General features: G+C 34.9%; 3 protein-coding genes across 3 annotated transcripts; all 3 read left to right on the top strand.

Annotated features, from left to right (window-relative positions):
- Window positions 1-12,703: 12,703 nt before the first annotated feature.
- LOC110109916 (E3 ubiquitin-protein ligase RNF12-like) lies at window positions 12,704-13,345 on the top strand. The gene has a single exon (XM_020841138.2). It carries the CDS (start codon window positions 12,704-12,706, stop codon window positions 13,343-13,345), a length of 642 nt encoding a protein of 213 aa, XP_020696797.2.
- Window positions 13,346-15,691: 2,346 nt separating this feature from the next.
- Window positions 15,692-16,105, top strand: LOC110109920 (40S ribosomal protein S2-3-like). Its single transcript, XM_020841147.1, has one exon. It carries the CDS (start codon window positions 15,692-15,694, stop codon window positions 16,103-16,105), a length of 414 nt encoding a protein of 137 aa, XP_020696806.1.
- Window positions 16,106-21,013: 4,908 nt separating this feature from the next.
- On the top strand, window positions 21,014-21,595 carry LOC110109926 (E3 ubiquitin-protein ligase SDIR1-like). The gene has a single exon (XM_028694751.1). It carries the CDS (start codon window positions 21,014-21,016, stop codon window positions 21,593-21,595), a length of 582 nt encoding a protein of 193 aa, XP_028550584.1.
- Window positions 21,596-25,641: the final 4,046 nt, after the last annotated feature.

Genomic DNA, 25,641 nt, shown 5'->3' with positions numbered 1-25,641 from the left:
ATTGGGCACCTTAAATCGTATTATGGCATTGAGGGTTTATTATAACTGCTTCTTGACTTAACTTGTATACAAATTCCTAACAATTAAGTAAAATGCATTATATTTATTTCTTACAATCTACTAATGCATTGAACAAACAGCCCCCTGATCATAAAAATATATTTTTAATGATCCATATTTCGTTCCTGAAAAGCCACCGCATTTATGTAATCTCATTGAATTTACGGAGTATAGTTTCCGGAATCATAACTAACAATTATTTTATGCTTATATAAGCTAGTAACCAAAAATAGGCCGTTTCTATGTATAAATTAAGCTGAAATAACACATGAAGCAATTAACTATATCGGAGAGATTTGTCATTAGAAATTGAATTGAATGGCTTCAACAATCTTCATATCTGATCTCATCCGCATCATCTACAAGAAAAATTATCAAATATCTGCTTCAGATGATACAGTCGAAGAGCAATACCTTATTCTCAGCTTCGTCTACAGTGTGAACGGCGAGACGTTGGTGGATATTATAGCAGAGTCAAGGCATAGATTCGTCGAATGCAATCCGTTATTTCTGCAGGCCTTCATGCGGGAGAAGGAGCCTCTTCCGTTGGATACTTTAGTGGATCCACAAGCTGCTGAGAAGGCAAGAGAGGAGATATCCTACGTTGTTGATTCATTGGTGCGCAATTGTGTTGGAGTTGAAAATCTGAAGAGTCTGCAAGTGGATGTTATTGTGGAGATCAAAGTAGATGAGGAAGACTGAACTTTGATGGAATTAGATAATGACTCCGGAGCTGAACCATTTAATCATGATAATTTCAGGATAGGTTAATTCCATTTAGTTGTTTGTATGGATACATATGATTAGTGCTTGTTTATGTTGTGTGTAGCCTAATAGATTGCTATATTTGTCTATAAATAAATAGCAATGCTTGTAATAAGCAGGTTTTGGAGAAATGAATAACATTTGAGTTGTTTTACTCTGTTTTGTATTTCTGTTAAAAATTTAGTAATGAAACATTATGTACTTTAATTTAATCTTCCAATAGAATAAATGACTCACCTCACATAAGAACTTGGGTTTCCTCCTAAAGAAACTCACATAAAGGTAGTATAAGCAGAAGAAAACAGAGCAAGGAAGAAATTGTTTTCTATTATATTCTCATGCATACAAACACAGATTAATATCTATTAATATATATAAGATTAACTTGAAGTAACAGAAGAACATAATGCCATCAGTTAGAGCAGTTTGAATTCGTATAGAATATGGATGAGTGGAGGCGGTTGGAGCAGGTTATCCACATTGGCTTGGTAATGCTTGCAACCGTTTTGTCCATGTGTGCTAACACCTCCTTGGTCTTTTATTAAACTTTTGCTGCCTCCTGCTTATTTGCCTTCTTTAAGCTGCAGATAAGTAAGAACAAAGAAAAACACATGAAAAACCGAATGATTCCTTTGGTATATATCTTTAACTTCTTTAATTTTTTTATGGCTGGGATGTCTGCAATTGAGAAGAATCAGCTGTAAGGTGAGATGAAGCTCCAGTGTCCAAATACCAATCAGGATTAGTTGAATCGGTAGTAGTTGTCAATGCAGGGGACTGCGGTGGCTGATAGGTGAGATCTGCTCTGAACCAGCACGTAGCTGCTGTGTGACCACGTTTGTAGCATATTTGACATTCAGTTGAGCGGTGGGGTGTTCGAGCTGATCTTCCAGACGAACGATCTCCTCGAGTGTAGGGTCTAGTGAGGGATGAGTTGAACCTTCCTGTAGGTGTCTCAGAGGAATCAAGAATATGAGTCTTGCGGAGAGCTTCCGCTGCGAGATTGATTTCCTCACTGCAGAGTAATGAATAAAGATCATCCAAAGAGATCGGCTGAAGTGTAGTACGAATGGAGGTCTTGAAAGCACTGTAAGATGCTGGTAGTCCATTGAGAGTATAAAAGATGATGTCCTCAGTATTGATAGTGCTTCCAGCAGCAGAGATGGCATCGACTTTGGCTTTGATGAGAGATATATACTGTGTCATGGTCATGTCCTTCATGGACAGATGATGAAGTTCATTCTTCAGCTGTAGGATTCGTGGCCGAATGGAAGACTGAAGACGTTTTTCAATTGTGATCCAAACGTCATGACATGTCTCCAGATTGAGAACATACGGGAGAAGTGAAGTGGAAATGACTGAATATAGTGCAACAGTGACATATTGATCAATAAGAACCCACTGGCTGTAGACCGGATTAGGGGAAGGGAGATCGTCGTTGCCAATGATGTATTTGCTGGGCGGAGATACAGAACCATCAAGGAAGCCATAAAAACCATTGGCTTTAAAGATTTCTGTAACCTGAGCTCGCCACATAGGATGATTGCCGGCTGTTAATGGCGAGTGAACAACTTTTTTGATGTTGTTTATAAGGAATTGGAGAGAAGCTGGAATTTGTAAGTCAGCCATCGAACTGTAGCTGAAATGGTGAGCCGGAGATGCCGAAGAGGATGTAGCCGAAGACGTCATGAAGGTAAAATAGCGTAAAAAGAACTAGAAAAAAGGGATCACAGATCTGTATTGTCTTCATCTACAGTATTCTGTCTAGAGTATATTTATAAAAGTATTAGCAAATAGTAAAGTAAAGTTCAAGTCAATCCGGCCGTTAATAACTCAAGGCAGTGAACGGCTTAGATGATTTCTGCGGGCCATTGCAGCTGCTATTGGTACTGGCTGCTCCATTAGACAGAGCAGAAAACAGAGAGTGTGGAGCAGGGTTGGAAGGTGATGTGCCATCATAGCTCTGCTCATTTATAGTGATTTTGTTGAAGCCATCTATAATATTTTATAATGAAGTCAGGCTTGGGGTGATATCATTTTTGATAATTTATCAAAGCTGGCTCTTTTTTTTTTATCTAATTTAAAGTAAATAGTATTTTACATTCAAAATTATTTAAAAAAAAATGATTGTATAGTTTACCATCTATAATATTTTATAATAAAGATGTTAGATTTGAGACATACTATTATAAAAAAATAATGAAAATTATTTTTCTCAAAACTTTTATCAACAAGCCAAAATGAAATTATAAATATAATTATTACAAACATTAAAATTATAGAGTATTTAATATCTTAATTTTGTATAAAAATCTAATAAAAAAAAATGATCAGAGGCACCTAAAAATTTTACATGAAAAGCGCAAGAAGAGGAAAATCATAAAGCTTGATTTAGTTGCGATAATCCACTATATAATTATAGATTTAAGAACTCAATCTTAATTGGAAAAGATTGAATTACACATTTGAGAATATAATTGTCTAATTTTCATTATAGGAATTACAAAAATTAGATGTTTATAGACGAATAATTGATGTCTAATAATGGATTGGATATTAGCTAGTAGTCAAGCAATAATAATTAGAAGACATAAGCTAGGCGATGATGATGATAGTAATTGTTAATGATGATGATTAGTAGTTTTCACAAAAAAATGCAACAAAGGTATTTAGTTTTCAAGCTCTCGAATACCCCTATTATAGAAAATAAAATCCTATTTAGAGCTTTTCTTATAGAGGCATTTTAATAAATATAAACAAATTCAAAAACTCCATGGAATGGTTCCTATTGATAGCCTTATCATAAATCACTTGTATAATAGTATTTGAGTGCATTAATGATGTTAGAATAGATGTCATTTGGTTCGTCTTATTGAGTCACTTGATTTGACTATGAGTATGCAATGTTTAGAGACCATTTGATTTTTTTATTAACATCTAAAAAATTTTAATTTGTTTCAGGTCCTTGATTTGAGCTCATTTGGAGTCTAACCAAATCACTTGTGGTGTCTCTAGTTTCGTTTTGTCAAGACATTCACTTAGACTATAAGTTTATTGAAATCAGAGTTCTTGGATGGTCTTAAATTTAATTTAGGAAGTTTTCAATTCAAATATTGCCTCAAAGTTTATATTGATCGAGTGAATTTTTTGAAGATGTATCAAAAACATTGGGTAATTCATTAAAATGTAAAAAAAAAAAAAAATAACTACATAAAATTTTAAATTAATCTTCCAAATTAAAGAAATTAGATGATGTGGAGTATTCACCAAAGAATGATGAGTTTGGTGCAAAATAATGTTTAAATGGGCTCAGAGAAAGAGAACTAAATTTGTTCTATTTATTTGAATGAGACAGTTGGGGAGGTGGTGGTCTGTACTAGTCCTAGTGTGTCCTATTTTCTTGAAGCTTGTATTGATGGTAGTTTGAGAAGACTAGCTTTTGTCCATTGTATTAGTGCAAGATCAAACCATTTAAGAAGTTTACTTTGCCATCATGCAGCAATAAGAATGTTTTGTTGTGCTCCATGTAATATCGGCATGATAATTTCCGAGATATTCTCCTTCCAAATAAAGAGGACGATAAGACACCCAATATATATATAATGTTTGTGGACGTTGTGGTCCTCATGGTGCCGCCTTGGCTTGGCAGACGACGGCGGGGTTGGCAGACAGAAACCTCAAACCACATTGCGAAGGCGGCGAGCGTCACGTGACCTTAAGAGTGAAGATGGTGGGCTTCGCGAGTCATGAAATTCGCTTGAGCTGAAGATGGCGGGCGAAAACCGCGTGATCCTTGACTCGCGAATAGGCATAACCGCATAATCGCAGGTCCGAGTGGGCCTAGGGTTTTGTAAATGGGTCAACCGAGTCATTTTCGAGTTTCTGAGTTAACCCGAACCCGACATGGTTTTAAAAACATGTCAACTTTCTGAACCCTAACCAAACTCATATATTAAACGGGTTGATCCAAATCCGAAAATTTTCTAGTCATGTCCGGATTAGATTTCGAGTCATGTCAAATATTGACACCCCTACTCAAAATTATAACCAATAGCATTAATAAGTATGTGTATAATTAGTAAATTCAAAGGGTTTTTTACTTACTATTTTTAAATTAATACCATTATAAATAAATTTAGACATTGATAAATGAATATCTCAAGTTGCTATGTTTTTATCTACTAAACATCTCAATAAATTATCAAAATGTTGGCCAATAATTTGCGGACGAAAAAATATTAAAATTTTTAATTGAGTATCAAATAATCTAAATTTTCTCATTTGAAAATTTCTCTTCAAAAGCCAAACGGATTAATATCTTACACATAACTAAGCTAAAACTCAAAATTAGCTATTTCCATATATATTCAGCCAAAATAATTGGTGGAGAGGAGAGAAAGATGGAAATCCATACGTTTGCCCCAGAATCGCTTAACGGCTATATGGTTTGCGGTATAATCGCCTAAGCAATGAGCTATATATAGAAATTATTGAAACTCTCTATATATACATATAATGCACAAGGACTTGTAGCTATTTAGTTATTCTTGGTACAATCAAACCAGATCGAGGAGTTCTTTAACATATAACATATTTATAGCAATGGTTTCAATAATCCATATCAACGACAACATCCATATCTTCTACAATAGAAATTTTAACATTTCTGACATTGACGATAATGCTGGAGAACCATATCTCCTCCTCAGCCTCGTCTACAATATCAACGGGGAGAGAATGGGCGATGATGATATTGTTGCAAGGTCAAGGCATAAATTCTCCGACTGCAATCCATCATCTCTTAGAGACTTGATCGAAGAGAAGGAGCCTATTCCATTGGATACATTGGTTGATCAAGAGGATGCTGAAATATTAAGAGACAGGATCTCAAGCACCATCACTAGGTTGGTGTGCGATTGTGCTGGAGCTGAAGGGTTGAAGATGTTGCAAGTGGTTGTCCTAGTCGAGATCAATATAGAGGAGGAAGAGTATGTTTATATTGAAGAATTAGATGATGTGGATCCGGAGTTGCTTCGCGATAGAAGGATGAATTTGTTGGCGAAGAATGTTTATAAGAATGTGGCAATGGCGGAGAAGGAGAATGATGCTTGCTCTATTTGTTTGCATGAGATGAGGGTGGGGGAGGAAGTGGCTTGCACGCCTTGTTGCATTCACAGATTTCATCTTATTTGTATTAGTAGGTGGTTCGAAATATCTGGCTTATGTCCATTGTGTCGGTTCAACATTGATTCATTTTGATGGAGGATTGCTTCTTTTATCTTTATTTTGAGTTTTTATTTATATTATTGATACTGTTAAATTGTAGGAAATTAAAGAACAAATTTTCTATCATTTTAGTTTGAAAAAATGTTCTATACATGGTAGGTAATCCTAATCCTACTTATGTTTGTGGTTTTGTATTTTGCTGGTTTTCTTCTACACTAAAAATGATAAGAAAATTTTGCTGTGTAACTTTTGATATGTAGTAGATATTATTTCATTGAATATTTTGATTAGTTTATATTAAAACTTCACTAGTTAATTTTGCAAATGCATCATTTTATTTGATATAAATAGTATAATATGAAGTATAAAATAATTAGGAGTTGGTATAGTATAAATAAACATGAAATTTTGTCATATACATATATTTATTGTTCATTTAGTCAAATATGTATTTTGGCATACCAAAAGCATCTTGATAAGTATAATGATAGTTTCATTTGGTTTATATGATGCTTGTTATTAAGCTGCATATAATATTAAATATGCATAAAAGCAAGAAATGCTGGTTGAAAATGACCGTTTAATTCAGGTTGGCTAGAGATATATTTTCTTGTACAGGAAGGTGGGCTAACGAGATTTCTTTATAAAATGATTTGTATTATAATATTAAGTAAAATAAAAAGAGATGTATAATAAGTCTAACTAATATGATATGATGCGTCGACATGTTGGAAGTGAAAATTTCTTACATGAAATCCATCTGACTTCTGATATATTATATGATACGGCATCACAAAATTAGCTTGATCGGGCACGAATCTCGAGGCAAAAGCTAGTTGGAAACTTCCAAAAATAATTTTGGGCGCACCCGAACTCTGATTTCAGCGAGCTTACAGTGCCGCGAATACTCCAGGACGCAACATTATACGCGACTGATTGCTAGTAACTTGACTAATACGTTTAAGACTGATTTCTGTAGGGTTGTCCAAAAGGACTGGATATTGAAAAAATATCACAATTAGGTGGATGTCCCTATCTTGTTTGTATATGCAGATGGCATATGGCATGAGCTGATATAAAAATTGCATAAATGACATGATATCATATAATATGCACACGATATAAGATATGACTGATACAAAAACATGATATAATTGATAAGATTGATATAAGGACATATGATACACATGAAATATGTGATAGTACTTATATTGATGTACATGAAAAGACATATAAAATGAAATAAAGTATAATTTATTGAAATGCATAGATTTATAAAAGACCTATAAAATTTCAATCATTACACCAAAAAAAGCACATCAATGTTTAAGAATTTAACTTCTTTCTACTTAAGGGGTTTCAAACTAATCACCATCTCAAAGTTGTACTCTCAAAGTCAGATAACTCTAACAAATTACTCAAATGATCGGTAGAGTTAAGCGAGTCTCATATCTCATACATATTGAGAAGGGCTACTAAAGACCATGTACTCGCAAACTTCCTATAGATTTCAACAACCAGATACACAAGTAAGAAGCAGCAATCACACAATATTAATCTTGGACTATATATGTTGATTGAGCCTCATGTGAACAAGGAATAGAAGTAGGCATTATCATTAAAATCCACACATGTGTAATTATAGCTCAAGCATGCAACAAATAGTTTTCAATTACGAAATAATTAAGCTTAATACGAAACCCTACTCATTGGTCTGAGGTTTAAAACAGGAATGGGTGTCACATAGCTAGTGGCATATTTAGATTCATAGTTGATAGAAAGTTAAAAAAAGGAGGAATATGATGTATGATCAAAGTAGTGTAAAAATATATATTCAGTGTAAAGACAAATATTAGTAAATGTGCAAATTTTGGATTTTGGAAGAATGTAAATTCCAAGAGAGTAAAACTAACTTGTGAATTTCCCTCAAAGGTACCTTATGACAGAAAAAAAATAAGCTCTGAGATCTAGGGTTGTCAAAATTGGGCTACGGGTCGGCTTCGGGTTCAATCCTGAACTGACCCGACACAAGTTGACCCGACCCATTCTTGCAAACGGGTCACTATTTTGAATCCGAACCTAATCCACTTCTGACCCGAGTCAACCCGACACTACTCGCCAACCCGGGTCAGTAATGAAAACAGCAGATGGAGGCTGACGGAAGGCATGCGGACAGCGGAGGGTGGAGGGCGGACGACGAAGGAAGAACGATGGTGGGTGTAGGACGAACGGTCTGGTGGACAGCAGCAGACGCGACGTGACAAGACGAGTTGATGCGAGAGACAAGCTGCATAACGAGCTGGCGAACAACAACAGGCTTGTTGTGGAAGGTCTGGCGGACGACAGTGGATGCGACACAACGAGCTAACATGATGGGACGCGGTCTGGTGCGATGTTTCTAGGTCAGTCTGGGTCAATTCCGGGTTGCCGGGTCAATCCGAATCCGATCTGTTTTTTCAAACGGGTCGAATATAGGAACCTGATCCCGATCCACTTTGAAATCGGGTCCGATATATATATCTCTCTCTCAAATAACAGAAGGAGAGAAGAGAGAAAGAGAGATGAAAATCTTTACGTTTGACCCGGACGAGCAATTATTACGTCAGGTTATCGGACGCACGTCCAGAGACCAATAATCAAGCGCCACATCACCTGGAGCTCGATATTGAGCACTCGGTATTGCTCGGCATACGTCCGGATTTTCGATTTTTTATCCTGACATAATAATTACTCGACCAAGACATACGCAGAGGAGGATCTAATTTGTGGCATAAGTTCATCTAACCAACAACTATATAAAGCAATTGACAAAACTATATATACATATGAGGAGTTGAAGTTATTTAGCCATTCTTCATACAATCAAATCATAAAGAGGAGTTGCGTAATGTATAGCAAATTCAACTGAATGGCTTCAACACATTATCTAACATCTTCTACAGTAAAAATTTTCAAAAATCTGGCACAGACGATTATGCTGAAGAACCTTATCTCGTCCTCAGCTTCAATTACAACATCAACGGGGAGAGGGTGGAGCATGATATTATTATTGGGTCAAGACATACCTTCACCGAATGCAATGCACTGTTTTTTCAAGCCTTGATCGAGAAAAAGAAGTCTATTCCATTGGATGCAATAATTGATCTGCAAGATGAGATTACAAGAGAAAGAATCTCAAACATCATCGCTTCGTCGGTGTACAATTGTGTTGGAGTTGAACGGCTAAATATACCCCAGGTGAATGTCATTGTGGAGATCAATCTAGAGGAAGAAGATCTTGTTTTTATGGAATTAGATGATGTGGAGTTCCTTTGCAAGAGAAGAATGAATTTGTGGCAAAAGAATGTTAATAAGAACATGTCAATGGCAGGGAAGGAGGATGATTTTTGTGCTATTTGTTTGCAAGAGATGGGGATGGGGGAAGGAAGAGTTGGCTTTCACCCCTTGCATTCATCAATTTCATTATACTTGCATTGGAAGGTGGTTTGAAAAATCTGGCTCTTGCCCGTTGTGCCGGTTCAAGATTGACCCATCTTGATTGAGGATTATGTTTGTGATGTTTATTTTGAGTTTTTATTTATCTTGTATAAATTGATCGATTGTAAGAAATTAAGAATCAGATGTTAAAAAAACATGTTAATAAATAAATTTATTTTAATTTTCTATTGAGTTTAGTCTAGCTAATATTAAAGATATTATAATGTTTTTATGGGATTAACTAATTTGATAGCAGTTTTTGAGACCGGACATAAGATGTATTTGCAGTTTGCTTTATTAATTTTTGAGGATTTATTGAATTTTAGAGTTGTGTTTGTTTGTGAATATGAAATATACATTCACTTTTGAATGTTTTATATATGCTCTGTTTATATACGTAAATTAAAATAAAATAAATAAAAATAAAACAAACAAACCAAATGATGTAGAGTATTCATGATCTATAATTCATCATGCACTTTTCTTTATTATTTCTCATATATTTATATCATAATTATTACATCATTTATAACATATTTAAATAATTTTAATATTTTTTACACCATCAAAGTTAGGCTTGAATGAGGAGAGATTATTAGGTGCGGAGTGCGGACAGGGAGAACATCCGCCACAAGTATTGGCGGGTGCTCGGTACCGAGCACCCGCTAATGCTTGTGCGGACGATGCGCACTCCGCACCTAATAATTTTTTTTGAATGAGACAGTTGGGAAGGAGGTGGTGTGTAGTCCTTGTGTGCACTAATTTCTTAAAGCTTGTATTGGAAGGTAGTTTGAGAAGGCTAGCTTCTGTCCATTGTATCAGGTCAAGATTAGTTCATTTTAATAGAAGATTGATTTAAGATTTTTTTTTTTAATTTATTCTTATTAGTATTTTTAAGTTTACCATAAGAATGGGCACCACATAACTAGTGGTCTATTTAGATTCTTAGTTGATAGCAAGTCGAATAAATAATGAATATGAGGTCAGAGATCAAGTACTGTCAAAATATCTCATCAATGTAAAGATAAAGATTAGTAAATTCACGTATTTTGGGATAATGCAACTTCCCAGAGAATAAACCTCGCTTGCCAATCTGCCCTCAAAGCAGTGCAATCCAGACAAGTGGCCACACTTAAGAATTGTAATGTCCGGCGACGGACAGAAGTCCGACGTTGAGTAGAAATACGACAATGGACGGAAGTTAAGCATCGGGTAGAAGTCCGACAAACATTCGGCGATGGGTGAAAGTCTGGTGTCAGGTAGAAGTTCAACGATGGGCAGAAGTCAGACGACATGAGGAATTCTGGCTTTAGGTAGAAATCCGACGACGAGCAGAAGCCCGGTGTCGGTAAGTATGGTGTCGAGTAGAAATCCGACGATGGGTGGAAGTCTAGCGACGAGTAGAAGTCTGGCGTCGGATAGAAATCTGACGACGGGTAGAAATCTGACGATGGGTGAAAGTCTAGCATTGGGTAGAAATCTGACAAAAGTCCGGCAACTGACAGAAGTTCAATGACAGGTGGAAGTTCTGAATAGGCGGAAGTTCGATGTCGGATAGAAGTCCGACGAAAGTCTTCCGATGGGCAAGAGTCTGACGACAGGCTGAAGTCTGGCGTCGGGTAAAAATCCAGTGACGGTTGGAAGTCTGACGTCGGGTAAAAGTCCGATGAAAGTTTTGCAACGGGCAGAAGTCTGGTGACGGGTAGAAGTCCGTCGTCATGCATAAATCTGACAATGGACATAAATCCGGCGACGGACAGAAGTTTGGTGTTGGGCGGAAGTCCGACGTCAGGTAGAAATCCGACAACTGGCAGAAGTCTGACAACGGGTAGAATTTCGACGAAAGGCCGACGATGGGCAGAAGTCCGGCGATGGGAAGAAATCCGGCAATGGGCAGAAGTCTAGTGTCGAGTAGAATTCCGATGGACAGAAGTCCAGTGATGGGAAGAAGTTCGATGTCGTGTAGAAGTCCGACGAAAGTCCGACGACGGACAGAAGTCCAACGACGGGTGAAAGTCTGACGTCGGGGAGAAATTCGATGACTGGAAGAAGTCCATCGATGATTAGAAGCCTGACACAAAGCTGACGACGAGTAGAAGTCCTACGAAAAGCTTGCGTCGAGCATAATCATAGCATCAATTGACTGCCAGGTGGAAGTCCGGCCACCCGGCGGTGGTCGAGGAGTCTGGTGGCAAGAGAACAAAAATTTCTCTTCTTCGTTCTCTTCCTTGCTTCTTTGATCTCCTCCCTTTCATGAGGAATGAAGGGTCTATTTATAGTTTTCTAAGAGTGACATGACCAATAAATAGGAGGAATATCTAGAGTAAATTGGGAGTGGTTTGAATGGACGGCCGTTGATGATTTCCTTGATCATAGACTATTTACTGGATATTTGAATGTTTTTATGATATCAAAATCTGACGATCTTGTGCTTGTTGGATTCATCTCGTTGTGCCGCACGATGTAATTATAAGCATGTCGCGTTTGGAAACTGTTTGGTAATCCAAATTATGGATTTTGAACCTTCCAAATGTGCTTCAAATCTTTGATTTGGACTCATTTGGGCTCAAATTGAGTTGAATTTGATGCCGTTGGATTTGTATTCTGGAGACGTTCAGTTTGACTACAACCTTGCTGGAATTGGAGTTCAGATGATCTCCGATTTAATTTTTGAAGTTTCCAACTTGATTTTACTTTGAGATTCGAGTCCCATCAAGATAATTTTTTGATGATATATCACATATCAAATCTTATAATTTTTCCCATTAAACATCTCAATAAATTATAGAAATTACGCACACGTTTGCGGATAAAATATTATTAATTTTTTTAGTTGAGCATCAAAAAATTTAAAAGGAAACCTCATAGATTTTCTTTCCTCAAAATCCACGTATTAATATCCAATGCATAAATAAACTAAAATTCAAAATTGGGTGTTACCATAAATAAGCAAATAGCTAAAACAACGGAGGAAACAGAGATGGAAATCTGTATGTTTGACCGGGATTTGAGTGGAGGAAGATCTCCTTTGTGGTTTATTTTCATCTAACAAACTACTATATTAAGTAATTGACTAAACTATATATATATCTATCAGGAGTCGATGCTAATAAGCTTTTTTTCATAGTATCATATCAGAAGGAGGAGTTGCGTAATATAGAGCAAATTCAGGTTAATGGCTTCAGCAATCTCTCTTTCTGATGACATCCACATCTTCTACAATAAAATTTTTCAAATATCCAGCCCAGATGATGATGTGGAAGAACCTTATCTCATCCTCAGCTTCGTTTACAATGTTGACGGGGACAGGATGGAGCATGATATTATTGCAACGTCAGAACATAACTTCACTGAATGCAATCCATCTTTTCTTCGAACCTTGATTGAAGAGAAGGAGCCTCTTCCATTGGATGAAATGATTGATCCACAAGATGCTGAGATTTCAAGAGAAGGAATCTCAAACATCCTCGCTTTGCTGGTAGACGATTGTGCTCGGGTTGAAGGGCTAAAGATATTGGAGGTTAACGTCATTGTGGATATCAGTCTAGAAGAAGAAGATTATGTTTTTATGGGATTAGATGATGCGGAGTTCCTTCACGAGAGACGGATGAATTCGTTGCAGAAGAATGTTTATAAAAAATTGGCAATGGCTGAGAAGGAGAATGAAATTTGTGCTATTTGCTTGCAGGAGATGAAGGTGGGGGAGGAAGTGGCTTGCACGCCTTGCGTTCACCGATTTCATCATACTTGTATTAGTAGGTGGTTCGAAAAATCTGGCTTTTGCCCGTTATGTCGGTTCAAGATTGATCCATCTTGATGGAGGATTACTTTGTTATCTTTATTTTGTGTTTTCATTTATCTAGTTTAAATTGTTCAATTGTGGAAAATTAAGAAACAGATGTTAAACTAAATCGTTTTAATATATTAATTCATTTCAATTCTCTAGCGACTATTAAAGTCATTATCATGTTTTAATAGGATTATTTAATTTGATGGCTTTTTTTTGAGACAGGATATAAGATTTATGGTCCGTTTGACTTATTTATTATTAAGATTATGTTAAATTTGAAAGATCTGTTCGCTTTTAAATATGGAATTTACATTCAATTTTGAAATATTTTTTGTATGCTCATTATATATATATATATATATATATATATATACAATCTAGCTCCGTATAGAAAAATTATTCTGTGCGGATGCCGAATGCTGTCCGGAGACCAATCAGAATGTGTCACAAGGGCTCGTTATTGCTGATATTGCGCATTCTGATTGGTCTCCGGACGGCATTCTGCGTCCGGTCTCTGCATAGAATAATTTCTCCTCCGTATATAGATGAAATAAAAAAGGGACAAATTCGACATGTGTCGTGATCGATGCTTCCAAATGGAAGGATGTCAATCATATGTAGAGGCAACATCAAAAGAAAAATATATTGACTTGTCCAATTCTCAGCTAGCAATTATCATGACGCGAAGGAGCTCAACCTTTGCACTTAGCATCTTAAAAATTGCACCTCAAGACTGTCCAATTATGTTTGGGTGTCGTGTCCGACATACACATTTGGATTCAATATTCTTAAAGGTATAGCCAGGTAGTCACTAATTGTAACAACTCAAACTCTTGACTATCGAAGTGTTATCCGTTTTGGCTTAAGGGCCTCATAGTTTTGTCTCGTTGCTATAACTTCTCATGAGGTTTCCATCCCAAATTTCTTCAGCACGGGGATGCTTAACCTCAGAGTTTTTTTTAATGAAATTTCAAATATTACACCAAAAGTCACCTCAATGTTTAAGAATTTAGCTTCTTTCTACTTAATGGGGTTCACAATCTTCCCCACTTAACTAATTGACGTCCTACTCAGTATCCTTATCCTAAAATCATCCATTATGTATATATATGATTCTAAAGGTGACTCCTACATGTTCAAGTAGTGGCTCCCGCTATATATCAGTTTGTCGCATATAAAGTTCAAGAGATGACCCCTATCGTGTAGCACTTTATCTTGTATATCACTTAGTTCATTTCTTTTAGCTGGGTTATTGCTCTAAAACCACTTTGTAACAACTTAAACTCCTAACTATCGAGGTATTATTTTCTTTGGCTTAACAGCCTCACAATTTTATCTCGTTGGTGTAATTTCCCAAGAGGCCACCCGTCTTATAAATGCTCTAGCAAGATCATGCTTAACATTGGAGTTTCCTAATAAAAAATTGACCATTACACTAAAAGACACCATGATGTTTAAGATTTTAGCTTCTTTCTACTTAAGGGTTTCACACTAATCACTCTCTCAAAGCTAGACTCTTTGAGTCAAATAACTCTGATAGATTACTCAAATGATTGGTTGAGTTAAGTGAGTTTCATATCTCGTACATATTGAGAATGGCTACTAAAGTCCTAGTAATGGCAAATTTCCTAATAGATTTCAATGACCTTAGTGACAAGCATGCAACATCAATTTTGGACTATATAATGTTGATGTAGCCTCAGGTGAACAAAGAATAGATTTAGGTATGATTCTAAAAATCCTCACAATGATAATTATAACAAAAGCATGCAACAAATATTTTTCAATTTATGAATAATAAATCTTAGTACAAAACCTTACTAATTTAAAAAAAGTTTGTTACAGAAATGGGTGCCACATAGCTCGTTGCATAATTAAACTCATAGTTCATAGAAAGTCAAATAAACGATGAATATGAGATTTGAGATAATGTGGTGTGAAAATATCTCTTCAATGTAAAGACAAATGCTTCGTTTGTGATTGTTTTCTTTCTGCTTTTTAAAGTAACTTTTTAGTACAAAAATTAAATTTTTTATACTAAAATGTTGCTTTAAAAAATAGAAAGAGCTATATATACACATCAAGAGTCGATGCTTTTTTTAGCTATTCTTCATCCAATCAAATCAAAACCAAATCAGAACGAGGAGTTACGCATTATATAGCAAATTCAAGTAAATGTTCAATAATCTATCCCTCCGACGACATAAAAATCTTCTTCAATACAATTTTTCAAATATGCACGGATGATAATGCCGAAGAACCGAATCTCATTCTCAGCTTCAATTACAACGTCAACAGCTAGAGGGTGTGAACTCCTTTTTACATCGGTAGTACGCGTACTTTGTGCCTTCTCAAACACTAATCCTTAAACCAATGGAGAGAGGCAGCGAACGTGGTGGATTCGGGCGTGGGTTTGGCCGTGGCGATCGCGGTGGGCGTGGTCGTGTTGGTCGAGGTGGTGGTGGCCGCCGTGAGGATGAGCAGAAATGGGTTCCCGTCACCAAGCTAGGGCGACTTGTAAAGGAAGGGAAGATCGCTAGTCTCGAGCAGGTGCTTCAATTTGCCGGGATTGAGGATGTCTTCACCTCTTCCCGAGGATCCACCAAGACTCTTGGCAACTTTGTTAAGGCAACTTTCGATTGTCTGATGAAGACCTATGGGTTTTTTAGTCCAGACTTGTGGATTGAGACTCGCTTCGCTAAATCACCATTCCAGGAATATACAGACCTACTTGCGAAGCCAACCAAGGAAATCCTTGATGATGTTGTTGAGAGGGCTGATGACTAAGTTCTGAGAAATATCCATACCACCGTCTTTTTTGGTATTTTTCTTTCTAGATGTTTGCAAATCCTTTCCCACCTTTTAAAAGACATTATTAGTTGCATTTTGTTCATGTTTTTTATTTATTATACTCTTGCTTGTCACTCGATACACATTGTTCCTTGTCATAACTTTTTGAATTGTGCTATTTCTAAGAGAAGATTAGCCTAAAAAAAAAACTGGGAGAGGGTAGAGCATGATATTGTTATCGGGTCAAGACACACCTTCGTCGAATGCAATGCACTGTCTTTTCGAGCTTTGATCAAGGAGAATAAGTCTATTCCATTGGATGCAATGATGATCTCCAAAACGAGATTACAAGAGAGAGAATATCAAACATCGTCTCTTCGTCGGTGTACAATTGTGTTGGGGTTGAACAGCTGGAGATCAATCTAGAGGAAGAAGATCTTGTTTTTTTATGGAATTAGATGATGTGGAGTTGCTTCGCAAGAGAAGGATGAATTTGTTTCAAAAGAGTGTTAATAAGAACATGGCAATAGCATGGAAGGAGGATGATTTTTGTTCTATTTGTTTGAAAGAGATGGGGGTTGGGGAAGAGTTGGCTTTCACCCCTTGCATTCACCAATTTCATTATACTTGCATTGGAAGGTGGTTTGAAAAATCTGGCTCTTGCCTGTTATGCTGATACAAGATTGACCCATCTTAACTGGGGATTATGTTTCTGATGTTTATTTTGAGTTTGCATTTATCTTATATAAATTGATCGATTCGTAAGAAATTAAGAATCATAGGTTAAAAAAACATGTTTACGAATAAATTCATTTAAATTTTCTATTGAGTTTAGTCTAGCTAATATTAAAGATATTGTAATGTTTTTGTGGGATTAGCTAATTTGAATATGAAATATAAATTCACTTTTGAATTGTTTTATATATGCTCTTTTTATATACATAAATAAGATAGGGAAAATCATCCTAAAGCTAAATCATTAATTGTAGACAAAAAAAAAAAAAGGGAATAGCCCACATTAATCACGTAATTTGAAAAACACAAATTATCTCATGAATCCCAAAACAATAACAAATGGTATTAGAAATATGTATAAGTAAATTAAAAAAAAAATTTTTTTTTGCTTACTATTTTTGAAAATGTGCTCTTATAAGTATATTTAGAAGTTGTTAAATAAACATATTGTTGCGTTTTAGAATATTCACGGTGGTAGAGAAGTATAAAGTTTAACATCATAGCATTGTACGAAAATTCAGCACACAAACAGATGAAAGAGATGATGTAACATTTATAGGAGACACCAAAATTTTTACGTGGAAAACCCTGAAAAGTGGAAAAATCATGGAACCTGACCCAGTTTTAATGAATCCACTAGTATTTATAGTTGATTACAAATGAGGCCCTTCATTGGAGGGAAGGCCTTGGCTTGATGTAATAAGTATATGTTGACTTCATTATTCAAGGTCAGCATTCTCTCTATGTCAACTCTTAGTGACTAGGTCTTCGTAGCCTAGTGTAGGGGTCGTCTTTAGGACTCCCCTTCTGTGGATACCCACTGATGTAGCTTTGATTGAACCTCCTAATTCGACCTAAATCAAATCAAGCCATTTAAAGTTAATAAAAATTAAATTCATTAAAATTGACATTATTCGGACCTAATTTGTTCATATCAACGCGAGTTTGACTTGCCCAAATTGTTTCGCCCTGACTTAATTGAAATCAAAATCATCGTTAGTAGAATGAAATTAATCATTTTAAATTACTTTAATTTAAAAATTGACATAAGACAATTATTTTTTAAATTATCAATTTTGTTCCAAATTAATCTTTAAATAATTTTCAAGCATCCAAAATAAAAATTGACTCAACCCCATGATCTGACCCAAATTAAATCTAGTTCGTCACGAGCCAGTTAAAATTAAATTGACATTTAACGAATTAACAGATAAAATAAATTTGAGTCAGCTCAAATTAGAATTCCTATTAAATTTTGTTTAAATTATCATATTAATTCCACTAAAATAAACATCTATATATTTTTTAAAATTAATCAATTAAAGAACTTAATATATGGATGCATCTAATTAAAATTAAAACGTTTCTTAATTTTCCATCTTAATTAAATAAAAAATTTAAATAAAAATGGTTTTGGGTTCGGTTGGGCCGTTTTAACCGCACCGTGCACGTTTGCCCCTCTCCCTATCTATTCACAAAACAAACTTTTCCTTCGCAAATCCCCCGTCGTCTCCTCTCGGCTCGCAAGAAGCTCCAACGCAGAATCCTGAAGGCCGCCTCTTCCTTCTGCATCCCGCCGCTTCTAGTTGCTCAGTCCATTGACGCAGAACGTTTGACTGTGTAAGATTATGCTAATGTTTTTTTTTTTACTTGAATTCTTTGAAAGAATAAAAAAAAATATATTAGTCCATTAAAATGCCACTCCTGCCGTACAGAACTTTGAAAACTCCACTTCATCATTATAATTTATAAGATATAGTCGAATTTTCTGATTATTTATTTATTTTATTATTTTGATTGGATATGGCAGAACGTAACAGGATGTTGAGTAAAATTAGGGTTGTCAATTCGGGGGTCTACGGGTCGGTTTTGGGTCTAACCTGAGATGACTCGGGTGTAAGCTAAACGGGTCAAGACATACAACCTAGACCCGACCCGCACGGGTTACCGAGTTGACCCGACCCGACCGGCAAACCCGAACCGGGCTTAATGGGATTTCTAAAAATTTAGTTACACGACATCGAATGGATGTATTTTTTATGTCTTGTAGTATGCATAGTATAATCCCAATGATTGGATGTATTTTTTTGTTAGTTTAATGATAAATATAGAGGCATATCTTGATATTATTGCTTTTCAAAGAAGTTTTATAATAAAAAAAGTTTATTAAAATTTAGACTATTTAGTTACACGACATCGATTATTTGTATGTTTAAAAGGCGACTCAACGGAGTTCAAATAACTTCTTAGTCATTGTTTAGAACAATTTTACATCATTATTTTTTCTTTAATTTTAATTTTTTTTTACTAACGGGTTAGCCGGGTCGACCTGCATGTTTTCGGGTCAACCCGACCCGTTTAACAAACGGGTTGACCCGAACTCGGATTTTATTTACACCCATATATGAATCTACTGTATAGTTTCAATATGATAGTGTACTGAATTCTAATCTATTTTATTAAATAATTTATTAAATCATATATTATTTAATTTTGATAAAATAATGATTTGATAGATTTGAATTTCATGGATGATTGTTTATTCCTTCATATCTGCATACTTGTATTACATATCTTCATATATTTAGTATTTGCTTTGATAGAATTTTTTTTTATACTTCAAATTGCATTCTAGTATTTACTGTGAAATTATAAACTAATCTCTTCTAGTAAAAAAAATAAAATTGAAGTTATGACTTACTTAATAAAAGATTTAAAAAGAAAAAGAAAAAGAAGAATTATTTTATGATAAATTTGTTCCTATCCTTCAAGTATAACTCGCTGACTAATTTATATAGCAAGTAATTCATGTACGTAGTGATAGATTTGATTATTATTATGTCTCTCAATACCTTATCCAATTTAAAAAAAAAAAACGTATGATTAATGGTATAAAGGTGTGAGTAAATTAAACAATATTAGATCAAAAATGATTTACTTTTCTTACTATATCACATGATAAAGCAAACCTTGGTTCAAGAGGGAAATATATATATATTGGAAGGAAAATCAAATGTATCAAAGGCGCTACACTACGGGAAAATTTTCTATTACCGGCGGATTTTTCGGCTACTTTACGGCGGACTAATTTCCGACGGATTTTCTGGCGGAATTCTGACGGATTACAATGAAATATTTCCTACATATTTTTTTGTAGCTTTTCCGACGGATTTTCCGACAAACTTTAATAATTTCATAAAACAAATTTTTTTCAATTTAAATAATTAATAATTTTATAGCACATTTTAATTAATTATTATTTAATAATTTTTAAATTAATTATTAATTTCATATCTTATTTTAATTAATTATTAATTTCATATCAAACTTATCTTAATTATAATAACATTAAGAGAACTCAAGTTTCTATTCTTCCTTCTCTTCCTCTCTTTTTTTCTCTCTTCCTTTTCATGATGAATGAAGGGTCTAATTATAGTTTTCTGAGAGTGGCAAGGCCTATAAATAGGAGAAAGATCAATGGTAAATTGGGAGTTGTTTGAATGGACGGTTGATGTTGATTCCCTTGATAATAGTTCGTTTACTGGATATTTGAATGTCTTAATGATATCATAATTTGAAGATTTTAGGCTCATTGGATTCATCTCGTTGAGCCGCACGATTCGATCGACTATAAGCATGTCATGTTTGATAGTCCAATTTATGGATTAAACCTTACAAATGTGCTTTAGGTAACGGCCCTTCTTCTTTCCCGCATTTTTCCGGTTGACACAGAAAAATGGCGTGGGTGAACAGTGCAACGCCCCGCAAGCAAATTGAGGATTTTTTGGCGTTCGGCTGGAGCGAAGGAATGACGCCAAACGCTCGTTTGGCGTTCGGTTGGAGATGTCCTAAACTAAAATTCAAAATTGGGTGTTACCATAAATAAGCATTAAATTTATCTAAAATTACGGATGGAGAGGAGAGAGGGATGGAAATTTGTATTTTGAGCGGAGGAAGATCTCGTTTGTGGTATATTTTAATCTAACAAACATCTATATTAAGTAATTGACTAAACTATATATTTACCTATCCGGAGTCGATGCTAATTAGCTATTTTTCATACAATCATAACAGAAAAAGGAGTGCGTAATATAGAGCAAATTCAGGTTAATGGCTTCATCAATCTCTCTCTCCGATGACATCCACATCTTCTACAATAAAATTTTTCAAATGTCCAGCCCAGATGATAATGTGGAAGAACCTTATCTCATCCTCAACTTCATTTACAATGTTGACGGGGACAGCATGGAGCATGATATTATTGCCACGTCAGAACATAACTTCACTGAATGCAATCCATCTTTTCTTCGAGCCTTGATTGAGGAGAAAGAGCCTCTTCCATTGGATGAAATGATTGATCCACAAGATGCTGAGATTTCAAGAGAGGGAATCTCAAACTTCCTGGCTTTGCTGGTAAACGATTGTGCTCGGGTTGAAGGGCTAAAGATATTGGAGGTTGACGTCATTGTCGATATCAGTCTCGAAGAAGAAGATTATGATTTTATGGGATTAGATGATGCGGACTTCCTTCACGAGAGACGGATGAATTCGTTGCAGAAGAATGTTTATAAAAATTTGGCAAAGGCTGAGAAGGAGAATGAAATTTGTGCTATTTGCTTGCAGGAGATGAAGGTGGGGGAGGAAGTGGCTTGCACGCCTTGCGTTCACCGATTTCATCATACTTGTATTAGTAGGTGGTTCGAAAAATCTGGCTTTTGCCCATTATGTCGGTTCAAGATTGATCCAACTTGATGGAGGATTACTTTTGTTATCTTTATTTTGTGTTTTCATTTATCTAGTTTAAATTGTTCAATTGTGGAAAATTAAGAAACAGATGTTAACATGAATCTTTTTAATATATAAATTCATTGCAATTTTCTAGCTACTATTAAAGAAATTATAATGTTTTTAATAGGATTATTTAATTTGATGGCATTTTTTGTAGACAAGATATAAGATTTATGGTCCGTTTGATTTATTTATTATTAAGATTATGTTAAATTTGAAAGATCTGTTCGTTTGTAAATATGGAATTTACATTCAATTTTGAAAAAAAAAATTATGTATGCTCATTATATATATATATATATATAATATATATATATATATATATATATATATATATATATATATATAGCTCCGTATAAAAAAATTATTATGTACAGACGTCAAATGCCGTATGGAGATCAACTTGGATGTGCCACGTCACCCTGTGTTCAGTACCACAGCTCAGTACTGCTGACGCGGCGCATTCTGATTGGTCTCCGGACGTCATTCTACACCCGGTCTCCGCACAGAATAATTTCTCCTATGTATATAGATGAAATTAAAAAAAAAACTTACAAATTCTACATGTGTCGTGATCGATGCATCCAAATGGAAGGATGTCAATCATATGTAAAGGCAACATCAAAAGAAAAACATATTGACTTGTCCAATTCTCAGCTAGTAATTATCCTGACACGAAGGAACTCTACCTTTGCACTTAGCATCTTAAAAATTGCACCTCAAGACTGTCCAATGCGTGTGAAGGACTCATCGTGTACACTCACCAAGCTGCACAAAATACTTGCATTACCAAGTTACTTGCAAAGACTCGCCTTAAAATTGACGAGGAAGACAAAAATATAGAATCACATGGGTGTCAATGAGGCCTCGAAGTGGGTCATGTAAAAGCTTCAAAGACCCCATAATTAATGATGTACGTTTTAATCAGTTTTATGTAGTATTTTATGTAGCTTTCAAATTCCTATAAATAAAAAGATAAAAAGACACATGGATTTTCATTTAATCGTTGTTTTAAATAAAAACTTCTAAAACATTTATATTAAACCTCGCCTCCCCTCTCACCCATTAGCTTGGCTAATGGGGTGAGAGAAAAAAGACAAAGGGATAGAAAAAAAGAGAGAATGAGAGAGAAAGGAGGAACAGACTGGTATTTTTCTCTCGCTTTAGTTTAAAAAAGTGTTTAAAACATGGTAGGCAACTATAATACTACTACTATTTTAAGTGATTTTTTGTTTTGCTGATTTTCTGCTCCCCTAAAAATGATAAAAATGCAATGGCTCTCATTTTAGAAATTTTCTACCGTGTAATTTTTATTATGTAGTAGATATTGTTCCCCTGAATATTTTGACTAGTTTATAATGAAATTTCTCTATTTGGTTTTGCACATACATCATTTTATCTGAAATTAATAGTATAATATGAAGTATAAAATAATCAAGAGTCAATATTTTATGCCTGGACATAAAATTTATGATATGCATACATTTATTATTCATTTAGTCCAATATGTATTTTTTACAAACTACAGACATCTTGATGAGTATAGTAATATTTCAATTTAGTAGATATGATGTTTTTTATTATGCTCCGTATGATATTCAATATGCATAAAAGCAAAAAAAGGGCTGATTGGAAATGATTTACTAATTTAAGTTGGCTGGAGATATGTTACTTTGTATAGGAGAGTGGGCTAATGAGATTTTTCTTTAAATTAGATTTATGGTGTAATTGTAAGTAGTATGTAAATAGAGGTATAAAGAGACTAAATGATATGATATTATATGTCAACAAACAACAGTCATGAAGTGATAAAAAATGATATATAAAAAGGTTAAAAAGCAAATCATTAATTATGCGGGCCTTTGAAGACCGTACAAGCACATGAACCATCTCTAAAATTTAGATTTTTTTTTTTGGGAAAATTTGGGCAAAGCCCGTATATTAATCAACTGAGGTTACATGTAAAAAGAAATAACTAAGGCCACAAGAGGCTGGCTTGAAGAAGCCCAAAAAAGAAGGCAAAAGATTACATGCTTTAAATTTGACATTTTGAGTACAGGAAAATAAACAGAACAGCCAAATGGACTAAGATTGCAAAAAGATCAGATCCCAACGTGCCTAGACTCAGGAAATTATCATGAATGTCTTGATCCCCCGGTTGCCCCAAAGGCCGTCCACAGGGAGCCTGCATTTGGGTACACCATAGTCCAAGGCAATACCTGCAGGCAAAGCCAATCGAAACTTAGCGTCATCCACGAAGGCAACATAAATAGCATAATAGAAATTCCAACAGTGAAGCAGAATTTTTTTATTTAACCACTTTCTCAAAAACCGCCCTTTTAGTGGTTATGTGTGTTAATTATGATTTGGTTATTAAAGGTTATGTAATTTTCATGTATTTTTATCTGAATTATGATTAGTATATTTAAAATTTTCATTAATTGATTGCTTAATTTTGATTAAATTTAATTAAGGCTATGTTGATAATATAAACTAATCCTAAGGGGATGTCACTAAGTTTTCTATGTTCTGTGTTTCTACCCTAAAATGTGCATGAATCCTAAGTCTAAATTTTATAAGACTAAATCCTTAAGTTTTTATCCTTAAATGTCACTAATGTTATATAAGATGAAAAATTTTGTTATCACTAACCCTTAAGACATTGCGCGCGTATAAAAGGGGTTTAGGGATCTAAAATAAAATAAAAATAAATCTAATAAAACTAAAGTTACTACATTGACCTAAAGGAAAAGGCACAAACCACATTAAGGGCCTCCTAGAAGCTTTCTAAGTTTTAGAATACTTATAGTCACCGGGGGCTATGACCCGGTGGTTCCGCCCTAGCACCTCCACCCGGTTGGATGGAGGCGACTGACGCCTTTTATTCCTTGTCCTTTTGTTCACTCGACCGGTACCATTCATCGCAGTTCATGCAAGTAAAGAAGAGAAAATAGGGATTAGAAGCATAATTGATAATTAATAATGAAATAATTGAAATTTATTAAAAATAAAAAATGTACCTTTCTTCGGGCTTGGATACCGATTTGAGCAAATACCGAGTTTTTTCACGAGAGTTTTCCTCCGATCGGACCTTCCTCTACGTCCTTACACCGGACCTAATAAAAATTCGAGACCATGGGGTTGGGTTCTAACCGGCCTAACCTTACCTTAGGTTTAGCCCAAATCATCTTTTGATTTGAATTTTAAATTTTAAAGGTGATGTTTAGGACATTTTAATTATAATTTAGAAGAAAAAAATGGCAAATTTTATTTAAAACATAGAGATAATTTAAATTAATAGAATAAGTATATTTGAATTAAATGAAATTAATAAACATTTCAAATTGGATTAATTTAAATTCTTTTATTTAGTTTAACTAATGTCATTGGTTCGCAACGAGTCAATCAGGGCTAATCGGGGCTATTTAAATCGAACTCGACTCGAGTTAATTTGATTTGGTTTCATATCAAATTACTTCATAAAGTTAAATTTAAATTAATGGGTTTGAGACAAGTTCATTCGAGTTTAGTTTGGATCAGATCATGAGGTCAAGTTGAAAAGTCAAGTCGGTGCTACGTCAGTATGCATCCACTTAAAGGGATCTTAGGGATAACATCTACACTAGGTTATGAAAACCTATGTGCTAGAGTTAATTCCAGGGAGATTGACCTCGAATAATGAGGTCAACATATACCTTCGCCGAATGCAATGCACTATCTTGTTGAGTCTTGATTGAGGAGAAGAAGTCTATTCCATTGGATGCAATGATTGATCTGCAAGATGATATTATAAGAGAAAGAATCTCAAACATCGTCGCTTCATCGGTGTACAATTGTGTTGGGGTTGAACGGCGAAAGATACTCCAAGTAAATGTCATTGTGGAGATCAACCTAGAGGAAGAAGATCTTGTTTTTATGAAATTAGATGATGTGGAGTTCCTTCGCAAGTGAAGGATGAATTTGTTGCAGAAGAATGTTAATAAGAACATGGCAATGGCAGGCCGAGAGGA

The sequence above is a fragment of the Dendrobium catenatum genome, unplaced genomic scaffold (assembly GCF_001605985.2).
Source record: "Dendrobium catenatum unplaced genomic scaffold, ASM160598v2 fragScaff_scaffold_542, whole genome shotgun sequence".
Lineage (NCBI taxonomy): Eukaryota > Viridiplantae > Streptophyta > Magnoliopsida > Asparagales > Orchidaceae > Dendrobium > Dendrobium catenatum.
Note: the sequence above shows the minus strand (reverse complement) of the source record. Positions and strands in the feature narration are given on the sequence as shown.